The sequence below is a fragment of the Monomorium pharaonis genome, chromosome 10, assembly GCF_013373865.1.
Source record: "Monomorium pharaonis isolate MP-MQ-018 chromosome 10, ASM1337386v2, whole genome shotgun sequence".
NCBI classification, from domain to species: Eukaryota; Metazoa; Arthropoda; class Insecta; order Hymenoptera; family Formicidae; genus Monomorium; species Monomorium pharaonis.
Window position 1 is genome coordinate 13,110,123 of NC_050476.1, and position 24,279 is coordinate 13,134,401.

The 24,279-nt window shown below is 35.6% G+C and overlaps 1 protein-coding gene across 3 annotated transcripts in view; it reads left to right on the forward strand.

The window, feature by feature from the left end:
• The window catches only part of LOC105833689, a 139,859-nt gene extending 120,432 nt beyond the window's left edge, over positions 1-19,427 (forward strand). Inside the window, exons 4-5 of one of the 3 annotated variants that reach the window (XM_036292677.1) lie at positions 5,722-5,847; positions 17,181-19,426. In XM_036292677.1, coding sequence (XP_036148570.1) covers positions 5,722-5,847; positions 17,181-17,570 — 516 coding nt within the window. In that variant the 3' untranslated portion in view covers positions 17,571-19,426. Of the gene's footprint in view, positions 1-5,721; positions 5,848-6,576; positions 11,323-17,180 lie in introns of those variants that run through there. The other 2 variants (XM_036292675.1, XM_036292676.1) reach the window with 2 other exon arrangements.
• Positions 19,428-24,279: the final 4,852 nt, after the last annotated feature.

A 24,279-nucleotide genomic window follows, 5' to 3' on the forward strand; every position in this document is an offset into this window, starting at 1 on the left:
TCAAGCTAAAGCTGGGCTGGCCCCGATTAAGAAGGTCTCTATCCCTCGCTTAGAATTATTTGGATATGTCATTGCGGTTAGATTAGCTGCGAGCGTGAAACCATCCGTAAAACTTAAAGCCTGCCAATTTTTTATTGAACCGATTTTGCAACGATCTTGGCGTGGATTCGTCGCAACGATCAATGGAGTACATTTGTCGACAACTAGGTAATAGAAATTCTATCGTGTTTAAATGTCGTGGACTGGAGACATTCTAAGGAATCTAAACCCAGCGGATTTGTCGTCTCGGAGCTGTACGGCAGAACAGCTCAAGACGTCGAGATGGTGAACGGGTCCAGCCTGGTTGAAGTGCGAACCACGAAAATAGCCAGATACTGATGAAAAACCAGATGAGGAGGCAATCGCTTCAGAGAGGAAAAAGTCGACGGTAATGGCCATGAGTAGCGTACCAAAGAAACCTATGTTCGGATTAAGAGTGAGTGGATTGCAGCATGGTGCAAAGCTGCAAAGAATGTCAAACCTCGTTTAAATGCAAAACTAACGGTAGATGAACTAAAAAACGCCGAGTTGAAATTCATGAGGGTGGTTCAGTAAGAATTTTTTAAAATGATAGGAGCGAACTACCATGATCTAAAAGTGCTACGTGAGGAAGATGGACTAGTTCGAGTAAAACAAAACTCGCTTACCGTGATGGTACAGTTGGTCTCAGATTCCCTATTTTGTTGCCGGGGAATCATCCAATAACGAGTCTCTTGATTTGATCGATTTACCGTCGGTACTGCCATGCGTACAGTTTGTTTTGAGCAAGTTGCGAGAACACTCGGTTATTACGGGGCCGACGTGAAGTCAAACAAATAATCGGTTCTTGTACTAGTTGTCGTCGATTCAAGCAGAAAAAAACCAAAGTTGTTCCTGATGGATTGCCCAAAGATCGCGTAAAGGATGCTATGATTTTTGAGACTACTGAAGTAGACCTTTGCGAGTCGATGTATCTGAGAACCGGACAGAAAACCTAGATAGTACTGTTCATCTGCGCTGTCTATCGGTGTATACATTTGGAGCTGGTCTCTTCGCTTTCGACGGAAGCTTTTCTATTGGCGTTGCGGCGTTTCGTTGGAAGACGGGGACAACCCTCAACGATCTACAGTGATCAAGGCACCAATTTCATCGGTGCGGATAATATGGTCAGCTCCTTGAACTGGAAGCAAATTGAACAAGAGACAGCCGTGCAACGCATAACGTGGAAGTTTAATCCGGCTTCCGCGTCTTGGTGGGGCGGATTTTGAGAACATTTTATCAGATTGGTCAAGAATCTATTAAAACGAGTCTTGGGAAAAGCTCGTCTGTCACATTGAGTTAACCACTTGTGTGATCGAAGTCGAGGCAATTATTAATTAGAGGCCTTTGACCTATGTGGTTGAAGACGGATAAGACTTTGTCCCGCTCACGCCCGCAATGCTTCTTCGTGAGATTCCAGAGGTCTCTGTCCCTAATCTCGACCAATTAGAGGGGAACGGACTCGATGGACGCTATCGACATCTAGCACGGGTTCGAAATGTGCTGAAAAAACGATTTTGCAAGGAATACTTGGCGGAGCTTGTTCACCGTGGAAAGCTATCTACTTTCCGCCCAGTTAAAGTGGGAGATATAGTTCTGATTGGAGCCGATAACCGAAAACGCTTGAAGTGGCCATTAGCCAAAATCTTGGAATGACTACCTGGGAAGGATGGCATTCAATAGGTTGCCAGATTAAAGCTGAGCTCTGGAGAGTTTGTTCATCCTGTACAGCGCTTGTACTTGTTGAACACAGTGCCTGATGTATTGGAAGAAGGTGACCCTGTGTCCTCAACAGTAGGGCAATCCAAAGACAATCAAAAGGAAGTGTCAGGGATCATGACCCGGTTTGGACTTCGAATACGTAGACCTATTAATTTACTGATTGTGGAGAGCGTCAAGCAAAGACACATTGTCTAAACGTTCGTTGAATTTTTATAATAATACGCGAGAGTTTTGCGTCTTTAATGATATTGGATTGTATTTCCTTGAAAATTATAAATTATCATTTTTAGTTGGTCTTTTGTTTCCACAAAAAATGTGAGAGGATGTTGTGAATTTGACCTTAGGTTTAAGAAAATTTACACTATTTTGTTTATGGTCGAGAAGTGCGCGCGTCTGATCGCGCGAGTGGGAGTCTAGATGGCGAGTCTTGTGTTCGAATTCCCCCGGGCGACATTTTCGGGATTTGTTCATCGCCGATCGCGCGTTTTTTAGTTTATACACAAAATATAAATTGCATATTAATTAATATTTAAATATTCTTATAATATAAATTGTTATAAAAATATGAAATGTTTTTATAATAACTAAAAACTTAAAAAAAGTATCAATACATGCATTACAATTTTAACTAACTGTTAATAAATACAATTTATTTTAACATTTTTACATATAAGTTTTTATTTTATATACATAACTTGTTAAACAAAACTTAGTAATCAAAACATGTTATATGTCTAAACTTAGTGATCAAAACGTGTTATATGTATACATACAAACACACACTTATATTTATTCGTCTGCGTATACATCTCTTTGAACATAATTATGCTGCCATTTTATTTCACCAGCTTTAGAGACAAAATAATCACTTAAAGTATTCCTTTGAGTGTTGGCATATCTTACGTTATTGTCTTCTTCAAGACACTTGGTACACACGCAAATGGTCCATGGTGAAGAAACCTATAAGATTAAACATTATTATTTAAAAAAATTGTATTATTTTTCTTGTACATTTTACATCCACTACGTTGCTCCTCTTTTAGTACGTAATTATATAGACATACGGAAGCTGTTATAATTAAATCAGCAGTTTCTGGTAGCATGATAACAATTTGAAATATTCTCCATTTACTCGAAAAAATTCCAAATGCGCTTTCCACTGTTCTCCATTCTCTTGAAAGTCAATAATTAAAAATATTTTGTTTATATGTTAAATTTCTACTGGAATAAGGTTTCATTATTCTTTTTGATAATTTAAAAGCATCATCAGCCATAAGTGTATGTTTTTAAATTGCTATCAGGAAGGTTTATCTGTTTTTTCAGAAAATATAATCGGTTTTATTATTTAAATTTATTCCTATATCACATTCATGAAAAATGTCACTATTACCTGTAAATAAATAAGTTATAATATAAGCTTCGAGAATGTGGAGGACATCGTAATCTGATGTGTTTGCCATCAACAGCACCCACACAATTTGGAATGTTCCATCTTTCCAATATGTATTTGTGTATTATCTCCAATCTTTTTCTGTAGGTGAAGAAAGATACAATGGTTCTAAAACTTTAATTAAAACAAAACAAACTTCCTTTACAACTTCTTTTACTGTAGATTCACCAATTCTAAATGCCATAGCTATGGTAAATGGTAAGTTATCGCAAGATATCTGTAAAATTGTAGATATAATTATTATATAATTATACATATAAAAATAATACTAATAATAACAATAATAATAATAATTACACACATACATACACACACACACACAAGTAATCTAGTGAAATACGTAATTTTATGTATATATACCTTAAAGTTATTAAAAGTCGTAGTTCTGAAACTAAAGCACGAGGAATTTTTTTTGTTAAATATGATTTTACCTTTTGTACTAATTGTTCAAAATGTACTAATGTCATTGTGGTGTAACAATATAACAATTCAGAATCATCTTTTATTTTTTGAAAAAAATTGTCTTAAACTCCACATTGAATCCTCTTTTTATTAATCGAACTTACAAGCCATCACCCATTTAACCATCTTTTTTGTTTTTTTACGTATTAATAAAAGATATAAATAAATCCAATGCGTTATCAAAATTAAAAATTTATTATCATTTCTCATTTTATTAACAGTACATAAAGGTATGCTAAAAAAATAATGTATATAATTTGTTAATCATTTATGTTTATTATATAAATCGTATTTGGTTTATAACATTTGTTATATTTTTTGTATTAGATTTTTAAATATATTATTTGGCATATATTTTTTAGTATAATATATGTACTTAAAAATAGGAAAGAATAATGTCGATAATCGACTCCGTCATTAACTTACCAATATTTTTAATTTTGTGCCACATTACCATTAACTCAGAACGTACATACATGTATTGGAAGAACATGTACACATACATAGCAACGTGTAGTGATTTTACCAGTGCCGTATAAATAGACGCTTCAGATATTAATAATTATTGGTACTGTTTAAATAGACACTTCAGATATGAATAACTTCATCAGTACCGTCTAAATAGACGCTTCAGATATTAAAAATTTTATCAATACCGTCTAAATAGATGCTTCAGATAATAATTTTATCAATACCTTTTAAATAAATGCATCTAGTTTAAATATTCTTTTCCAGTTCCATCTAAATAGACGCTTCAGAAATTATTAATTTTTTCAGTGCCGTCTGCTGGATATAATGTAAAAATTTATATTTCGCGGTTAAGATGGCATACTTGTGCTCCTATCGCAACGCACCGATCTATCGATTGTATCGATTTATCTCTCGTCCATTCTGTATGTCGATGCAACTTATCCCTTCCTATCTTGCGAATATGGCCGAATATCAGATACATGACGTCTCTGTTTTTTAACAGGTTATGGGCCCAGACAACCCATAACAATGGCAGAAACACGTTTTTTGATTACGAAATTAAATAACAGAAATTATCAGGTATGAAAACATAAGATGGAATTGCTATTAAGGCGATGCTGGACTGCCTCTCAAACTTGACCGAGGTCGATAATGTAGAGTCATTCATGCACATCATTAATAAGATTTTGTATATATCTCTTTTATAAATTTAGAAATTCTTTTCCAGAATTAAAATACACATATTAATATCCATCTGTGAATTGAACTTTATATCGAGGACAAAAAATATTTTTTTTTATTGCTCTACTTATTAACTTTTTACGCGTATATAACCTAAATTTTCGTTTCACAATTTTGTCTCAATTAGGCAATAAAATTTAATTTTCGAAACTCGACACTGTTTGTTTTCGTCGTCTACTAGTCTGTGAATACGAATTTCGTAGGTACAAACTGTAGATCTTTTATATTAAGCAAACATTGTTATGATGTGACAGCAAATTAACAATTTTTTCTCGTTTTTGGAGGAAATTCCACTCCACAGACTGATAGCAATGCGTATTCTTTTATTCTGGAGAAGGATTTCCAAATCTATAAAAGAAATAAAAAGATATTGTTAAACAAAAATTACTATCTTTTTGTTGGTAAAACAGACAACTCCAGCATCCCCTTAATAAGAAACATATGGCACACAGTTAGCGAGTCCAGACCTGCAAGTTCTGATGCAGCATGGTTAAAGAATGATAGACAAGCAAGAGCCACCATCGGTTTGTTAATCGAAGACGATCAGTTACGAGACATAAAAGATGCTGTGTCAGCTAAGGAAACGTGGAAAGCGTTACAGGATTATCACCAGAAAGCTTCACTCACAAATCAGGTTTATTTATTTAAAAAATTGTGCAGCATGAAGCTTGCAGAAGATGGTGATACGGAAACTCACATTAATCATATGTTGAACGTAGTGGATGAGTTAGCTGCTTTGGGAGAAATGTTTAAGGATAATTTAATAATTGCAATGCTATTGAGTAGTTTACCTGATTCGTACAGTACACTTGTTACAGCATTGGAAACCAGATCAGAAGATGAAACTTGCGCTGCAATTGGTAAAAGGAAAACTTATAGATGAGGGCGACAGGCGCAAGGATGTAAGGCATCATAAAGAAAAATCTGAGGATAAAGCACTCAAGGTAAGTACACTTTAATTAATAAGAAGTCAACGATGCAACAAAAACAGGAACAACAATGTTGCGCCTTGCGGTACAACAAAATATTTTTGCCGAACCTTGCGGTGCGACAAAAGATTTTTTGGGATTCGTTGCTGCCCAAGGAGTTAGAACTCGCGGAAAGAGGCGGTTTTGTAGGCAGGGTCCTCAAATCACTCACTCACTGATTTAATTTAAACTGATATAAGATTTATTTCTAATGTTGTACACTGGTTGCGGTCGGCGAAGGTGCCGCGTCGTGTTACACAGATTAGATACGGCGCGTGACTCGGAGTTAACGCGTCGTCTCGTTGCTCGCTAGAGACTTGCTAGCGGCTAAGTCCCGAACTCTTAATACACTTGTACGGGCCGTACGTATCGGCTTGATTACTATTTACTGATTCCGCTGGCCGCTGTTCGGCAGCGGCTTAAATAGTGTCGCGGATTTAATTATTAGTGGGGGCATCGGGCCCTCCGTATGACCATATATGGTTATTCCCGCGCGCATCCGGCGCGCGGGAAATATTTGCGAGTTTAGCAACAATTGCCAAAATGCAGGTATGCATTTCCGGTGGCATGATTGTTGCTAAGCTGGCTTCGCTACTTCGTTAAGGTGGCTGGTGCGTTGCCCAGTGCGATGACCGGCCGGCAGCGCACGAGGCATGTGTCACCTGACACCTTATGATAGCGAGCCTTCCTCGGCGAGCTATCTTATTATTTTAATATTTTATTTCCTTTATTTTATAATATGTATTTATTGGTTGTGAGTGTTTCGCTCACAACAACAAACATCTCAAGAGGTTAGTTGTTTCTTTTGTACAAAACGAGACCATATGAAGAAAGACTGCATTAAATATAAGAAATGGAAAAGCAATAAAGAAAAGGCAAATGCGGTTTCCAATGTTACGTCCGGCCGAGATTTTCGAGCCGGCCGTCACGATCCAGGCGAGGATCGCGCTCTGCAACGACGCGTTGCCAGGACAACGCGTACGCCGGCAAATTCACGCGCTTACGGTGCGGGGCCCGAGCGATCACGCGCTGCGAGCGTGCGGGCCACTCGATCGGCACGCACGCGCTAATTAAAAGCGGTAATTATCGGTGAACTGCGCTAGATATCGCTAAGGCACAAAAAGGGGAGTAATCCTCCCCCTAGCCAGCTTCCCCCTGAGGCGCCTCAAAACTGGGCATTTGGTGGCAATCGCGTAAATCGCTTAATTAACGGGACGAAGTAATTACCCCTCTAAGAAGAAACTGGCGAACGCTCCCGCTGGCGTCGACGTAGCCATGCTCGCGCGAGACCGTTCGCAGTAAGATATTAGGGGCCCAACGCCCTTAATTAATTGATAACGAATTAAAAGAGATTGAACGCGAAGGAGCACGCTGCCAGAATCTCGCCATTCTAACTCCACTCATAAAAACCCGAATAAGGAATGCAAGCGATTGCAAAGAGCGTGCGATAGTCACACACCCCGCGACCAAAAATTATGATGAGGAACTTCATCTGGTGACCATAGAGCCGTATGCGGTAATTCATTAATTGCCGAATTACGTGACAGGCACTAGATGATTTACTGCTCTCCTTTCCACGCTCTTCACCCCCGAACTCCCTCGGTTGGGAGTATAAAAGCCGCGAATTTCGTACGGAAAGCGAGATTTTGCCTCCTCGTCTCGCGCCGAAAGGTCGTTGGACATAATTTATATTAGCACGAAAAGACTTAGAATATTTTCGCGTGTTGAGCAAAAGACTTAAAATATTTTCGCGTGTCAAGCAAAAGACTTAGAATATTTTCGCGTGTCGAATAAAAGACTTAGCATATTTTCGATTCTCGAATAAGAACTTAGAATATTTTACCAAGTTATAGCATTCAAGATAACCGGTAACACCAGAGAAGGCAAATTCTCCCTCACACGATTAATCCGTTCCATTATTTTACAGATAGCGATTTCCGATCGCCGTGATTGTGCGTGCGTGTGAGTGTGACCGAGAGTGAAATCAACAAGTTGTAAAGGTGCGAGTTCTCTCCCTTCTTCTTATTATTAAAGTCATTATAGTTGTGATAAGCGAGTTCTTTTCTTTTTTTCTTTGTGCGTTCCGTTCTCTAATCGTGGAGTGTCATGCGACAGTGGTGGTGCTTCGGTCTTTCGTGAAATATAACTTCCTCTCACAGACAGTGAGAGTTGTGAACTTGGCGCTGAGCTGTAGTTCCGTGAGGAACTCGGTGGCTCCCGTCACACGCAAAGTGAGCGTGTTCGCGTTCTCTCGCGGCAATTGGGAGGATCGTCTGCCTCGTTCACTTATCTCTCTCTGTCGCTTTCCTATCCTCTCGAGAACAAACAGCCAACGGTGCGGGAAGGTGCGCGCTGGAAAGTGTACACCTTCCCGCACCGTTGGCTGTTTGTTCTCGAGAGGATAGGAAAGCGACACCCTTCCCCGTCAACCGGTCCTGCGAAAGTCGGAAGACTCTAGCGTGGGCGCGAGATAGTCGGCGCGCGTTCGCGTTCCGACAAAATTGACAGCACCGGAGCGGACGCCGAACACGGTGCCGCTACCTTACTAGGCGCCTCCACCCGAACTCATGGTGTGAGGTATATGTCCCTCGATCCTCATTCTATTCACGCCTCCTGGTGATCCAGCGTGCTAGACTTCGTCGCGCAAAGCACCAATCGGTCGCGCCACCCGCTAGCGTATTCTTACGGAAATAAATTCTTACCTTACAAATTAAACTTCGCGAAACTGATTTCCAATTATAAGATATAAAATAAAACCGAGAGAACTAAGAAATGGCATTCTTCCCTGCAGATAGGAAGATCTAGGCGCGGCGGCAGAAAGGTTCAGCTGAGGCGACTGTACGCCGAGTTGGTGGAACACGGGGAGTTTGACCCCCGTGTTTTTGACCGACCACTGCCGGTAGCTCTGACAGCACCCCCGCCTCAACCATTGCCTTCGCCGCGCGACCTTTTTCGCCCAACATCCGTTCCGGGCCCTGCCTATGCCCAAGAGAGTACGACTTTCGGATTCTCACCACGCGACTACAAAAGGCCCACAATTATAGAAGACAGGATGGTCGCCTCAGACACAGTCATCAAAGCCACCATTTCTCTAATAGAATTTGAATAAATTAGTCAGAAAAAGAATCTGCCAGGAATTTTTATTTTTCTTTCCCGCTGTTCCTCGCGATCTCTCTCCGTTTCCGCTCGGCGGAGTAGAGAATAATAGAAAATAATAAAATTCAATAGGAAATACGAACGACGCGATCCTTGACCCCGCCGGACGTAACACCAAAGAAAATTAAGATTCTGATATTTGTTTTAGTATAAATAATAACAATGCAATAAATCATAAAGCTTGGTATATTGATTCTGGCGCAACCAGTCACATGACCAGGGATAAGAGTTTTTTTATAAGCTTTCGCAGTTACAGTAATGAAAATTTAAAGTTAGCTAATGGCGATTATGTTGAAATTTATAGTATTGGTAAAGGAGATATAATTTGTTAGGATAATAAAGAAAAATGTACGAATGTTACTGTCAAAGATGTACTGTTTGTTCCTAGTCTAGAAGAGAGCTTAATATCAGTAAAGAGATTGACAGAAAGACAAATGCAAGTCAATTTTAAAGAGAACAAATGTTATATTGTACATGCAAATACCGTCATTGCTGTAGCTGAGCTAAATGGAAATCTATATAAATTAGAGAATGATAATAAAGTTTTAACTGTCACTAAGGAACACAATGAAGACTGTCAACATCAATGGCATCGAAAATTAGGTCGCAGGGATGTTGATGCAATAAAGGAAATGGCAAATAAAGGAACTGTCGAAGGCATTCGTATCAAAGATTGTGGAATCAAGGAAGTCTGCAAAACTTATTTAAAAAAAAAGATGACCAGGAATACGTTTCAAAGAAATCGACAAAAAAATCTAAAGCAATTCTGGATTTAGTTCACACAGACGTTTGCGGTCCTATGCAAACAAAGACACCAGGTAAGAGAAGATATTTACTGATAATAATTGATGATTACAGTCGGTACACGATTGTGTATTTGATGGCGAACAAATCTGAAGTTCCTGACAAGATTCAAGAATACATACGTTCAGCAAAAACCAAGTTTAACGTCATACCAAAGGTTATTAGGTCGGATAAAAGAAAAGAATACGTCAATCATCGACTTCAAGCATTGTTTAAGTAAAAAGGTATTGAGGCTCAATATATTGTCACTTACGCTCCCGAGCAAAACGGTATAGCAAAACGTAAAAACCGATCCTTACTTGAGATGGCCAGATGTTTATTAATAAATGCTGGGTTGCCCAACAATTATTGAGGTAAAGCCGCCAATACAGCAAACAATTTGCAAAATCGTTTGATAACTAACGCAATATAGATGCCACGCCAATACAAAAATGGAGTAATATTATACCAAACTTGAAGAATATTTGGATCTAGAGTGTATGCACACGTTCGAAAAGAATTAAGAACAAAGGTAGATATTAAAGCAAGAGAATTTAAATTCATGTGTTTTACTGAGGATGCAAAAGGTTATCGCCTACTGGACCCGTCTAAAGATAAAATAATAACTAGCAGAGATGTTAAGTTTTTAAATAAATACGATTGTATTCAGGAAGAAATTACAAAAGATACCGACACAACAATCCAAGCTAATCAATTTGACATTGTTTCTCAAAATACAGATAAAGAAGAACCACACATGATTGAAACAGAATCAGATACGATTCAACAAGAGCCTCAGGTAACGGATCATTTTGATGACGATGAAGTGGAGATCATGGGCAAAAAAATTTTTAATGATATACTTGAAAAAAGAGGTCCAGATCGTCTCAAAATTGTTAGTACAGGATCAAGAGGTCGATCGAAAAAAGAATACCATGCGTCAAAGTTTACGACTCCAGAAGTTAGTATGTTTGCCGAAGTTTCAGTAAGAAAAGCCATTTTCAGGAACTAGAAATGAACGAATGGTATAATGCTATGGCAACGGAATTAAGATCCATAAAGAACGACGTGTGGAAATTGGTCGATCGATCAGATAATAAAAATATTATTAAAAGTCGTATAATGCTGACAAATAAATATCAATCTGACGGATGTCTACAGAAAAGAAAAGCAAGGATTGTAGCTCGTGGATTTAGTCACCGACCAGGTATAGATTTTGACGAGACTTTTGCCTCTGTTGCCAGATTGAGCTCAATTCGATTAGTAATGGCGATTGCAGCGCATTACAAAATGCATATTTATCAATGCGATATTACAACAGCTTACCTAAATAGTGTTATCAAGGAAGAAGTTTATATGGAAATATCAGATTTTCTGGAAGAGGCTCTAGAAAAATTAATAAGTCTCGAGAGTCATAAAAGCAGTATTAAACTTAAAGCTATTGAAATGCTAAAACAATTAAGAGTGCGACGTTACTACCTTCTACGTCTGCAACCTCATCGTGTATTGACGGTAATTAGTAGCTTAATTATAGTTGGGCGCCAGGCACGATTCCATTCGTAGGGCCGCCGTGCTCGATCGCCGTGTGTCGACGGACGTCGATGACCACCAATTCGACACAAAGTTCCGATCAAAAGCGATCTAAAGGATGAAACTATTGATGTATAGAGCAGATTTTTGCTTTTTTCGATAATCTCGAAAAGTATTGGAGATATAAAAAAATGTTTTATACAAAAGTTTTATAGCAAAAATATTTCTATCTAACTACGTTAATAAAGGACTTGGTTAGGAGGAGCGCTGGTGTGTGGACGTATGGTGTAGCGTGAGCGGATAATAAGGCGATTTAGAGCGGTTGTAAGCGAGTTAAAGAGGTAGTATTGAGGAGAATTAGGTAGAGTGAGATTAATTTTCGGCGAGTAATTGGAGGGAAGGTAAGAGAAGTAGGATTTAGGTATAATAGCAAGGAAAAGACACAAGGTAGGTAGGAGGTTAGTTTAGAAGGTTAGAAGCTTCGAGAACAAGCGCGGGAAGATGTCGACAGAGGGAAGGGAGAGAAGTGCAAGAGGAAGTAGGTATGGGATAGAAGAGGGGCAAAGGAAGTTAACGTTAGAAGGAGGCAAACAAGGAAAGAAGGTAGATTTTAAAGAGAAAGTGGAGATAAGAGAAATAGGGGGAATAGAGGAATTGGAAAAAGAGGTTAGAGCGCTAGTAACATAATTTAAGAATTTTAAGGAAGACGTAAGAAAAGAATTAGCAGAAATGAAGGCGGAGAGAGAAAAATATGAAAATAGGGCGAATGATTTAGAGAGGAAATTATTAGAGGTAAAAGGATCGGTGCTAGAAAGATTTACAATGAGTAGAGAAGGGAGAGAGATAGAGAGAACGGAAGGGAGCGGTAGTGAATAGAGCGTAGGGACGATTAACGTCAGTAAAGGAAGCAGAGGTAGATCGAGCAGAGCGAGCTCCAGAAGTAGATCAGAAATAGATAGCGATGCATTTAGTGATAGAGAGGTAGGAAAATTAAAGAGGTTAGTAGCTGACAAGGATAAAGAGGAAAGAAAGAATAATATAATAATTAGAGGCATAAGAGGAGAGGAGTTAGAAAAAGTAACAAAGGCTTGGATAGAGGAGATGATTAAGGAGAAATTAGATTTAGAGGTTAGAGTCACTAGATATTGGTTAAGCAAGAAAGTTGTAATAGGATGTTTAGAAAACGAGGTAATGAAAAAAAATGTAATGTATAATAAAAGAAAATTAAATGGAGAACGTTTCTTTATAGAGCACGATTTGACATGGTTAGAGAGGAATACGCAGAAAGAAATAGCCAGATGGGTGAGGTTAGAAAGAGAAAAAGGTAGAGCGGTTAAGATAGGGATGGGAAGGGTTAAAGTCGGAGGGATATGGAAAAGATGGGAGGAAATAGAGAAAGAGGAGGGAGGAGGTAGCGAAAGGGGGGACGGACAAGATAGGAGAGAGGAAGAGGAAGTACTTAGGGAAGTAGGAGTAGGAGAGAGGGATAAAGAAAATTTTGCCTAAGCCAAGAAGGGGAAGTTAGGACTAAAGAGAGGGGGGAGGAAAAGGGAGTAGATTATGATTATGATTTAATTTTTTGGAATATAGCAGGACTAGGTAGACAGGATAGAGATTTCTGGAAATACGTTAAAGGTTTTGATTTTATTAGTTTAAATGAAACATGGGTAGAGGAGAGAAATTGGAACAGATTGAAAGGTACCTTGTCAAAGTCCCACACCTGGGAGTGTAGTTATGCAATAAGGGATAATAAGAAAGATAAGGCTAAGGGTGGCTTCATAGTAGAAATAAAGAGGGGAGGAGGGATTAAAGATTGGGAGTTAATTGAAAGAAGTGGAGAGGGGTGGATTTTGACAAGACTAAGAGGTGTAATGAACGGAAAGGATTTACTAGTGGTATCAGTTTACAATCAGGGCAAGTGGGGAAATATTAAAGAATCAATCAGAGAAATAGTAGAGGAAAACAGAAGGGAACACATAATTATAGGAGGGGATTTTAATATAAGAATAGGAGAGAAAGGAATAGTGGAGGGAGAGGTAGGAATAGGAAGAAAGAACAAAGATAAAACAATAGGTAACAACGGTCGAGATTTAGTAGATTTCGTCAAGGAAATAGGCGGTAGGATTTTAAATGTAACGTCAAGCGGTGATAGAGAAAGAAAATATACGTACATAGGAACGAGAGGTAACACTGTTATTGATTATGTAATTGCGAATGACTTTTGTATAGATAAGGAATTTAGAGTAGAGGAAAGAACGGACTCGGATCACATGCCCTTGTCAATGAGATTGAAGACCGGAAGGAGGGAAGTCACGGAAGAAGAAGAAGAGAGGGAAGAAGAAAGAAGAATTAAAATAAGGTGGGACGAAGAAGCGAAAGATATATACAAGGAACAAACAGAATGGGCGGATTGGATTGAAAACGTAGGAAGCCTGTCGATAGAAGAAATCTGGAAGAACTTGAAAGAAATGATCCAAGAAGCGATGGTAAAAAGGGAAGTCAAATGGAAAAGGAAGGAAATAGGTCACAAGGAGTGGTGGGACAGAGGATGCACTAAGAAGAAAAGGAGACTGCACAGGATGCTGAGGATATGGAAGAAAGGGAGAATCACAAGAGAGAAGTATATGAAGGAAAAGGGAAGTTTTAAGACATATTTAGAACAAAAACAAGAAAAATGGAAGGAAGAGGAAGAGAAAGAGCTTAGAAATCTGAAAAACGAATCAGAGATGTGGAAATACATAAATAGGAAAAGAGGCGGTAAGAGGCAGATAAGGAATAGTATCACAAAGGATGGATGGAAGACTCACTTCATGGAATTATTGGAAGGAGTAGAGAAGAGTGTAGATAGGGCAACAGCGAATAGGATGGAAAGCAAGGAAGAAGAGAGAACAGAAGGGAGAGAAGAGATGGATTTCGAGGAGGAGATTGGATGTGCACTGGAGAGACTAAAAAACAAGAAAGCCCCAGGGATTGATAGGATACCAATGGAAGCTTGGAGGTATGGAGGTGCGGCGGTAAGAATAGGGCTAATAGAAATCATAAAGCGACTTTGGAAGGGAGGCGACACTCCGGAGGACTGGAAAGTAAGCATTATAGTGCCACTACATAAAAAAGGAGATCAGGATATAACGGAAAACTACAGGGGAATTTCACTACTCTGTTCGGCATATAAGATCTACGCGGAAATACTAAGAAACAAATTAGAAAAAGAAACGGAAAGATTGGAGGTGCTGCCAGAGAGCCAAGGCGGTTTTAGAAGGGGTAGATGTACAATGGAGAATATTTTTATTCTGAATCACATCGTGCAGAGGGAGAAGAGGAAAGGAGAGAGCAAGGTTTTTGCCTTATTCGTGGATCTGAAAGCAGCTTTCGATAACATTAGAAGAGAAAAATTATGGGAATTGATGGAAGAAGAAGGAATAGAGACCCAGATAATTAGAAGAGTGAAGAAAATATATGAAGACACAAGAGTGGCAGTCAGGACAGAAGAAGGATTGACGGAGGTTTTCAATACGACGAAGGGTGTAAGACAGGGATGCGTGATGAGTCCTTTACTTTTCAATTTGTATATAGCGGACATAGATAAGTTTATGCGTAAAAGAAATATAGGAGGAATTAAATTAGATAAGGATAGGATATGGTCTTTAGCGTACGCGGACGATATGGTATTGTTGGCAAAAAACAGAGTAGGACTACTGGATATGATGGACACGCTTAAAAAGGTACTAAAAAATAAAAATTTGGAACTGAATACTGAAAAAACAAAGGTCTTAGTCTTTAATAGGAACAGGAAAGAAAGGATAGATAAATGGAAATGGGAGAACAGAGAATTAGAGGAAGTAAAAACGTTTAAATATCTCGGTTTTATTTTGAAAATGATTTTAGGAGAAGATGGATGTTATTTAGGTATCTAGTAAAAAGCATAATGGAATATGGAGTAGAAATATGGGGGTGGGAAGAAAAAAGAGAGTTAGAGAAGATAATGATGGACTACGCTAGGTGGATTTTTAGTCTGGATTTTTGTACACCAAGGTATTTAATAGCTAGAGAATTAGGATTAGACAAATTACGAATAAAATGGGGAATTAGAGCTAGGAGATTTGAGGAAAAAATAAAGGAAATGGAAGAGGATAGGTAGATTAAGAAATGTTGGAAAGAAAAAGAAAAGGATGAGTGGCAGGATCAGTATGGATTAGAGAGAGAGAATTACTATAATAGAAATGGATGGAGTACAAAGGCTGTAGATATGTTAGGACAGGAAAGGGAAAGAAACTTAGCCAAAGAATTAGAGATTAGGGACAGAGATATACAAAAGCAAGAGGAAGATAGGAGATTCAGTCACGCAAAATATAACACGAGTTATAGGGAAAAAGATTTAGATATGATAGGTATTAAACCTAAGTATTTGTGTAAGAAAAATCTTGAGAATAAAAATAAAAGATGTACTATAGGTGTAAGGGCGCTAGTTAGATTGAGATGCGGTAATATGGAGGAATACAATAAGTACTGGCTGGAAGAAAAGAGGAGAGTTTGTATATTCTGTAAAAAATGTAGAGATCAGTTATCACATTTTATAGAAGATTGCGAAGTGGCGAACGGATGGTTTAAAGATCTAGGTAAGAACAAGGAGGAAAGAACGGAAAGGATTAGGAACGACGAATTAGATAGAGAAAAAGAAGATATTGAGTAAGTTTTGGAGAGAGAAGAAAAGACTAGAGATAATTAGGAAATCGGAATGCTCAAGGAACGAAGGAGAATGACCCATGGAGTAAATGCTAATCAATATTAAAGAAAGGTAGTAGTAGCAGAAGTAGTAGTATATAGTAGTATTTAGTATTTAAGTGTATAGGAGACAGGGTAAGATATAAGAGACGGTTAGTACAAACGTGATAGGAAAGAAGACTGTTTAGACTGTAAGGAAAAAGAGAGAAATCTGTGATAATAGTATTTATAGTATATAGTAAATTAATAGAATGTATTATCTAGACCAAATAAGGTAACACAGCGTTGGGTAGGTTTTTTAGATCTGTTGTATTTCTTTTGTAGGATTATATTTGCATATATTTATTCTGGTAAAGGTTTTTCTTTTTTTTTTGTATATTAAAGTATATGTTAAATAAGGGAGAAGGTTGAACGGTAGGAAGAGAAAGGGGGTTAGAGAGGAGATAGGATAATAGGAGAGAATAAACTATACGAAGGGATGGATGGATGGATGAATGGTTAGACTGTATGTAAACCAAGTCCCCTTCTTGGCTGTAATTTGCTGAAGAGAATAAAGTATTATTATTATATTATTAACTACGTTAATAAAATTAGAAAAAAATTTTTTTTAATTAAAAAAAATATTAAAAAAAAATTTTTTTTTTCAAAATTTTATTACTGTAATTAGATACTTTTATTGTAAAACTTTTATATAAAACTTTTTTATATTTTGTTGAGTTTACGAGATATCTCGAGAAAACGCAAAAATGTCTCAACTTTTGAATAATGGTTTCACTTCTTTAAACCGTTTTTAAGCCGCTACTAAAAATTTCTAAATTTATGTATTTACCCCCTCTACATTTATGCCAAGTTTCATTAAAATCTGAATTTTCGAGTTCGTGAGGTTCCCTTATAAGTTATATACTGGTAAAAACACACACACACACACACACACACACACACACACACACACACATACACACATCCAGATGCACGCACAAAATAATAAGAAAGAGAGCTGGCAAATTATTCGGTTTAGCGGCGCCAAATTTTTGTAGTAAAATATTTATTTGTATTAAAATACTTATTTGCCAGCTCAATATTATGTCCTTTATAATACAAAAGGCTAATCCTTACAGCATCTATACAGGTGGAAAGCGAATATAGAAAAAGATGGAACAAATGCAGATAAAGTTGCTTTTATTACGAAATACGTACTGCAAAAATTTGAAGAAGCTCGTGAAAGAAGATCTATTGTTCATGACATGAATTCAAGGGCCTTGGAAATAGATCTACCTGAATTTAAGGCAAGTAAATATTGGATTTGGAAATTTAAGAATGTGCATGGAATTGTTTCGCGCAAAATAACGACATTCAGAACGCCATTTATGCTTGAAAATATTAATAATAAACAAGATATCGCAAAATCGTTTGTTTCAAACGTAAGATCTAACATCCCAACCATCAGAGTTGAAAATGCAGATGAGAGTAGCTTTTCAACCTTGAAATATATTCTGGACGAACATTGACGCAATTAGGTGCAAAAATAGTTGAAGCAACGGTTCAATCGGTATCTTCTGCGATACATAATTACACTATAATGCCGATTATTTTGACAAGCGGACGTCTTTTTTCATCACTGTACATGGTTTTAAAGAAATCCACAGGAACATTTGGTCCAAGAATGCAACAAACTCTTCTTCGTCCAGTTAATATTTACATTCAAGCTTCAAAATTAGGAAAACTTACATCTGAAGATTTCAAAACTTGCAGCAGTTGATTTCACAAGACAAAGGCGTACAATTTTTAACTATTCCAAAAAAGACGACGGGCCTCATTCAGCCTTTAGATGTGTTCGGATTCCGGATTTGGAAAAATTTGGTGCGAACATTTTCAGATAATATAATTCTTCAAGAGAGAGATGTCAATTTGCACTCCCGTAACGAAATAGTTAAATTGCAATCATTAACATAATCAGCTTTCTTCGCCTAGATTTAAAAATCTTTTCCAACATGCTTGGTTTAAAAGCGGAGTAAAAATACATCCCCACGAATTTCAAAATATTGTAGAGTTCTATTTCTATTTACAAAATAAAAAGCATATACCCAAATGTAGTTGTTGAGGATCGAGCGTACCGGATTCTCTCCGTCGAGCGGGAGGCCTTTGCTTGTTCCGCGCAAAACAAGATTGTGGCGCGAAAATCGATGGCGCTAATCCGATGTCAATAACATTGCTTTATATGGGCATTTCTTCGCCACTTTCACGTTCGGAGGGGCGATAGCGATCCACGGAAAGGGAGGGCCTCCGCTTTCTCGGGGCGTTTTGCGAGCGTTTTTCGCGCCCTGCCGCCAGAAATCGCCGAGTCAGTACCGCGATCGGATCGCTGTCGCCCTCCGAGTTCGTACGCTTGCATTATTTTCTCATATTCCGCGTGCTCGCGCGAGATCCCGGCGCTGAGCCCACTCTCGCTCGGGCGAATTGTGCAGCGAGCGCGTCTCCAATTGAGTTGAGATTTATTATATTTTTTTTATATATATTTTTTAATTATACGTGAAGTACTAACGTCCTTGAGTTTCTTTTACTTTCCCGTCACTCCGCGCCATTCTTGTTCCCGCACACGCCACGGTCGTGAACAGTAGTGTTTGTGGGATAGCCGCTTTTATGCGCTGTGCATGATTTCTGTTTTAAACATTCAAATGAAGAATATCATTATTGTACAAATTATAATCCGTAATTTACAAAATAGTTAACCATATCCGCATTCTGTAAATCAGAAAGTTATCAGTGCATTATGTAGTTTTGCGTCATTTAATATTAAAATAGAGTTTTAATATCTTGTTTATTGATTTGCAAAATTATACACTAAAAGAATGAATATATAAATGTTATTATTACAATAAAATAATAAATAACATTTATTGTTATTATGATTTATGCATGTCACTCATTAGTATTAATTTGTGTTAATTTGTTTTTCTTATAGTTGTAAGTATATACTGATCGATTTAGCTATCTGAAATGTATGTTAATATATATATATAATAATATAAATAATTTAAATATTGCTTTACAAAACCATTTTTAAATTAAAAGTGCTAACAATTTTTAAAAAATTACTTTAGATACAATTTTTTTGATATCTTACTTTTTGACATTTATTCCGCAAATACAAAGTCTATATTTTTTACAAGGTAATTTTTTTATATTGTAGTATTGTCGTTGTGTTTGTCAAGAATTGAGTGCTTATACGAATAGCATATGAATAGTTTATATAAGGATGGCATATATGCGGAAACGTTTGTAATTATTTCTCGAAAATGATTTATTGAAACATAAATCAATCATATACGGTTAAATTGAAAAAAATCTGTAATTTAATGTAAACAAAAATTTAAAAATTAAAAAATAGAGAGGAGGGGGAATTTTGTTAAACAAATGCAAATAAAAGTTTTTTTGTTGATAACTTTAAAATACTCTTAAAACCGTTCAACTTTTGTTTAAAAAATCTGTTTCTATCTTTTATAGTTTTGAAAATATTTACCTGGAAAGAAAAAAACCAATTTTTTTTGAAGAGGTGTTTTACCCTCGTAAAGTGGAAGTTAGCGGAAATAAAATATAGTTTCTTATTAGGAACGAACTGCTTTACTTGCATATAATTTTTCAGAATTTTCAGAATTTTTGGGTTTGCAACGTCAGACTAATTTTCAGACGTACGCCACTTTAGATCAAGCAGCTGGGAAAATGGAAAAAGTTAGGGGTTCCTTCTACTTTATGCGTGCTTGATCCGGTCAGTACTTGCTTAGTGCTTGCAGGAACGTGAACGAAATTTCGATTCCCCATGCGATACACCCATGTGCAGAGAACATCACAAAATTGTGCAGAGCGGAAATCGACAATCGACAAAGATCGACAAGATTGTGATATGTATGTGTGTAAACGTCATACTCACATATCACATGCATATCAAATACAATTATAAAATGGGCATACTAATTTCAGGATATTTTTTTTATTTTTTTAATTTGTTTTTTTTTTTCAATTTTTTTCATTTTTGGGGGTTTTGTATTTTTCACTAATATCAAAATTTTTACATCAAAATATTCAGAAACTTAATTATTCAGTTCTAGTAAATTTTGGAAAAAAGCATTTTTTGCAATAATATTTTGCAAAAATATTAAAATAAATAAATAAAAATGTCACACTGTTACCAGTAGTCTGTTTTTACACGTAAGTTTTGGAGAAATTTCCATAAATTAAAGTCATGCGACAGGGCCAAGTCGCCATATTAGATTTTTAATTTTCTATTAATCACATGGTCCAAAAATGCATAATCTGACGCTTAAATGTGCAAAAGATCAGTCTAGTAAGTATTTGAAAACGTTTCTACCGCTTTATTACGTAAGGAGAAAAATTTACCTTTTGGCAGCCATTTTAGAGCTGCTATCTTAATTTTTCGATAAATTAAAATTACTATCTAAAAATTCAGACATATTTGACGCAATAATTTTACTTCTTAGAGTTTCTTTGAAGGCCTATCCGAAGAGGCAAAGCTCCTCCCCCGTACACGCGTTCTCTGCACAACTCTTTGCGAATTTACACGCGAAACGAGATATATTTCTCGCAAAACGAGATTATTAAACAATTTTCTGTTTTATGTTAAACTGTAAAAAAATTATTTTTTTTAAATTTGCAATTAAACTTTTGTTTATGTTAAATAAATATATATAACCTTTAAATGAAAAAATTTTCGTATATTTAATAAAACAAAAATTGAAAAAAATGTTTGATGGGATCAATTTGACCCCCGCCGAGTTATTTTGAGTCATAAAAGCCAAAATAATAGGTTTACGTAAAAAATGTGTATAATCTTTTTTGTAGAGTTATTTGTGAGCTTTATTTTTTGTTTCAAACTTTTTTCTTTAAAACCAATATTTTCGGAGATATTTAGTAAGAACTGTAAAAACTTTGAAGGGGGCTGAGGGGCAAACGAGGCTTTGTCGTCAAAAATCCTTTTAGGGACTTTCTTCTCTAATCAAGAATGAGCTTTGGTTAAAATTTCAGCGCGATCGAAGGTTTACGCTTTTCGGAACTTTATCCCGCTGTTTAAGAGAAGCGATCATTCCGGCGCTCAAAACCGACACATCCGATCTCATATCTATTCTAAAATTCTTAAAATATAGATATGAAAGGGGAACATGGGACTAAAATGCATCCGGAAGAAGTGAGAAAGAAGGTCTAGTTGCCTTCTGCCGAAAACAATAAGTTTCCCTTTCAATGTCTATACATCGACGAATATGTTCTAAACTAAAATTACACGGTTTTTCATTTAAATATTCTTTCACGCAAATGCGTTAGGGTACGTCCGCGCCCCACGCTTCCGAGTTGTCACATGAGAACGGCTCGCCCATGAACCGGGACCCAAGCTCTGTTTGCCGCACAGAAAAAAAATTACTCTCATATTGAAACTTATGTATTTAAATTATTGCGATCATTTCATATGTGGGCAATAATATACAATCTTTGAAGAATAATTGTATTATTTTAAATATCAATCATATTATAATTTTAATTCAATATTATAATACTTATATAAAGGATACAATATGTTTACTTCAATTTTAATAATATGTGCTTTCAATTTTTTCATAAATTTAAAGAAAAGATGAATATTACTTGCATTTTTCTTGTACCAAATATATGTTGAACTTTTTTTAATAATATTAATTTGTTCATATGATAAAAAGGTTATCTAGAATGTACTTTAAAATTAGTGCAACAATTAATGCTATCCATTTCAGAATATTTATTTCTCAAACGAATTTTCTAATCTTTATTGCAATACGTATTCATCTTTACACATATTTGTCTTCATATCAACACAGACAGCACAGTGACGTTTAAAAAACGTACTAAAAACATATACACTGGACGTTACGGACGTATTTAAATAATTCAAATTCGAGCTGTGGACATTTTTAACACATTTTAAAAACATCCAGTTACCGTCTTGGACATTAAAAAAACGTACATTTTAAGGAAAAACAGACCAAAATTGGGCCTGTTTTAAACATTAAAAGAATGTTTTAAAATAGGCAGGTATAAATAAAATATTATTCAATTTTAATGCAAATTAGTTAACTTATTAGTAAAATTTATTCGACGGTATTTATATATTCAATTTTATATTATTATATATTATATTATATTAATTATATTATATATTAGTTCAATATTATATTTAAGAGATTTTTAGATACAATTCAACCAATAAAAAAATCGCAGCATTATTTTATTGAATGGAAGGGAACTTAAGACAATTTCAATAAATATAAGATTGAACTATATATATTATTTCTATCACATGTCAAAAATAATTGACAATTATTATACACAAAAAATTTTTTAGGCAAGAATTTTTTCAAAAGTATGTAAAAAACATCTTTAAAACATTCAAATATGAATGTATTTTAAATGTCCAATAATGTATGTTCTTAAAACATTTGTATTATGTCCATGAACGGTTGGACAAAATAAAGACCAAAATAGGACATCCATTGAATGTTGCGTGCTATCCGAAGAAGAAAAACCCATCTAACTACCGTTGATGTTGCTTGATTTCGAAAATTGTCGAATTAAACTAACACTTTGTGATGATCGGTGAACATTTGATGTTTATGAATACATGTTTGTTATAAATCAATTTAATAAATCTTGTCAGAAAGATGACACATGTTCACTGATAAGTAAAAGTTGTTAATTTAATTAAATTTTTTATTTTGATTACATTTTTTTAATTCAAGTATTTATATATTTAAGTATTTCATGTATTTAAGTTAAATGCATTAATACCTAAAATACTTAAAAAAATTTAATTAAATTGATAAATTTAGTCAAGTTAACAACTTTTTTTTCTCAGTGTACAGTTAAATAATATTTTTATAAATAAATATAATTTTTTTACAGTTTTTGTTAGAACTGTATTGCCATCTATTAACTTACGCGTTAACCAAACCGAGACCGCTTATAGCGACGTCTACATCACGTAACTCGACTCGCTACTACGCTCGCCCCGCGCTTCCGTCTCTCGCGCCGCTCGCGTCCTTCTTCTTCATCGCGACCGCGTGTTTTGTGCGTCTCGATCGCTCATTCCGGGCTCTCTGTAACCCTTTACAATAAAGGCTCTGTTCTCTTTTTTCTACACGATTGAGTTGAATCTGTCATTGTGTGTTCCGCCCCCAACGCGTCCCATCCATTCCGTTCAACAGTTTTTGATAGGATTAGTGAAACATTATTAATCTTAAATTGATTAATCGATTGATATTTTAATTTTTAAAACAAGAAAGAGAAATTGTAAATAAATACTCCTACAATAATTTAATTTAACATTCATATGAACTGTTCTTTTTAAGGATAACATATTATCAAATAAAAATAACTTAATCTTATTTTTTTTTAATAATAATTGTTTCAAAATACTATTATTTTCTATTTTCTTTTACTTTATTTAATAAAATTATTCTTCAATAATGAGAATATATTTTTGTTGGTACAACAACATAAAAATTTGTTTATGCAAGTAAATTATATCCGTTTAACTTTCTATAATCTCATTTCAAGAGTTATGTGTCAAGAAACATATTATCAAAATTCTTTTTTTCTGTATCCCAATCAGCAAAATAATATTAAAAAAATATTTTCAATAATATTTAAAAATTATTTAAAACAACATTTTTAAAAACGTTAAAAATAATGCGATAAGTTCCCTTTTTTTCCATTAAAAAAACGTTTTTTTAATTTTTAGACAAATAATTTTTTAATGTTTAATACACATTTGCTTTAAAATTTAAAAATATGTTTTTTTTTAATTTAATAAATGTCTGTTTTAACATTTAAAAAACTGTTTTTTAAACATTTATCTCAAATAATTCCGGTTTCTCACTGTGACACTTTATTAATTTTATGCCGTGCCGCAACATTCGCGACGCACGTAAAGGTATCCTCATTTCGACTCATCCGAATATTCTTATCAGATTGATATTAAGTTTATTATTAAATTTTTATTGCAAAAAAACAAAAAGTTAGTTATATTGTTAAATAATTTTGATAAATTCAACGTAATCTCACCAATCTAGCATCATTTAATTTCTACGATAATTTTGTAAGGGAGAGAAGACTACATGTTTCAAGCTACAGTCGTATCTGTTAGACATGTTTAATTTCTGCGCCCGAAAAGCGATC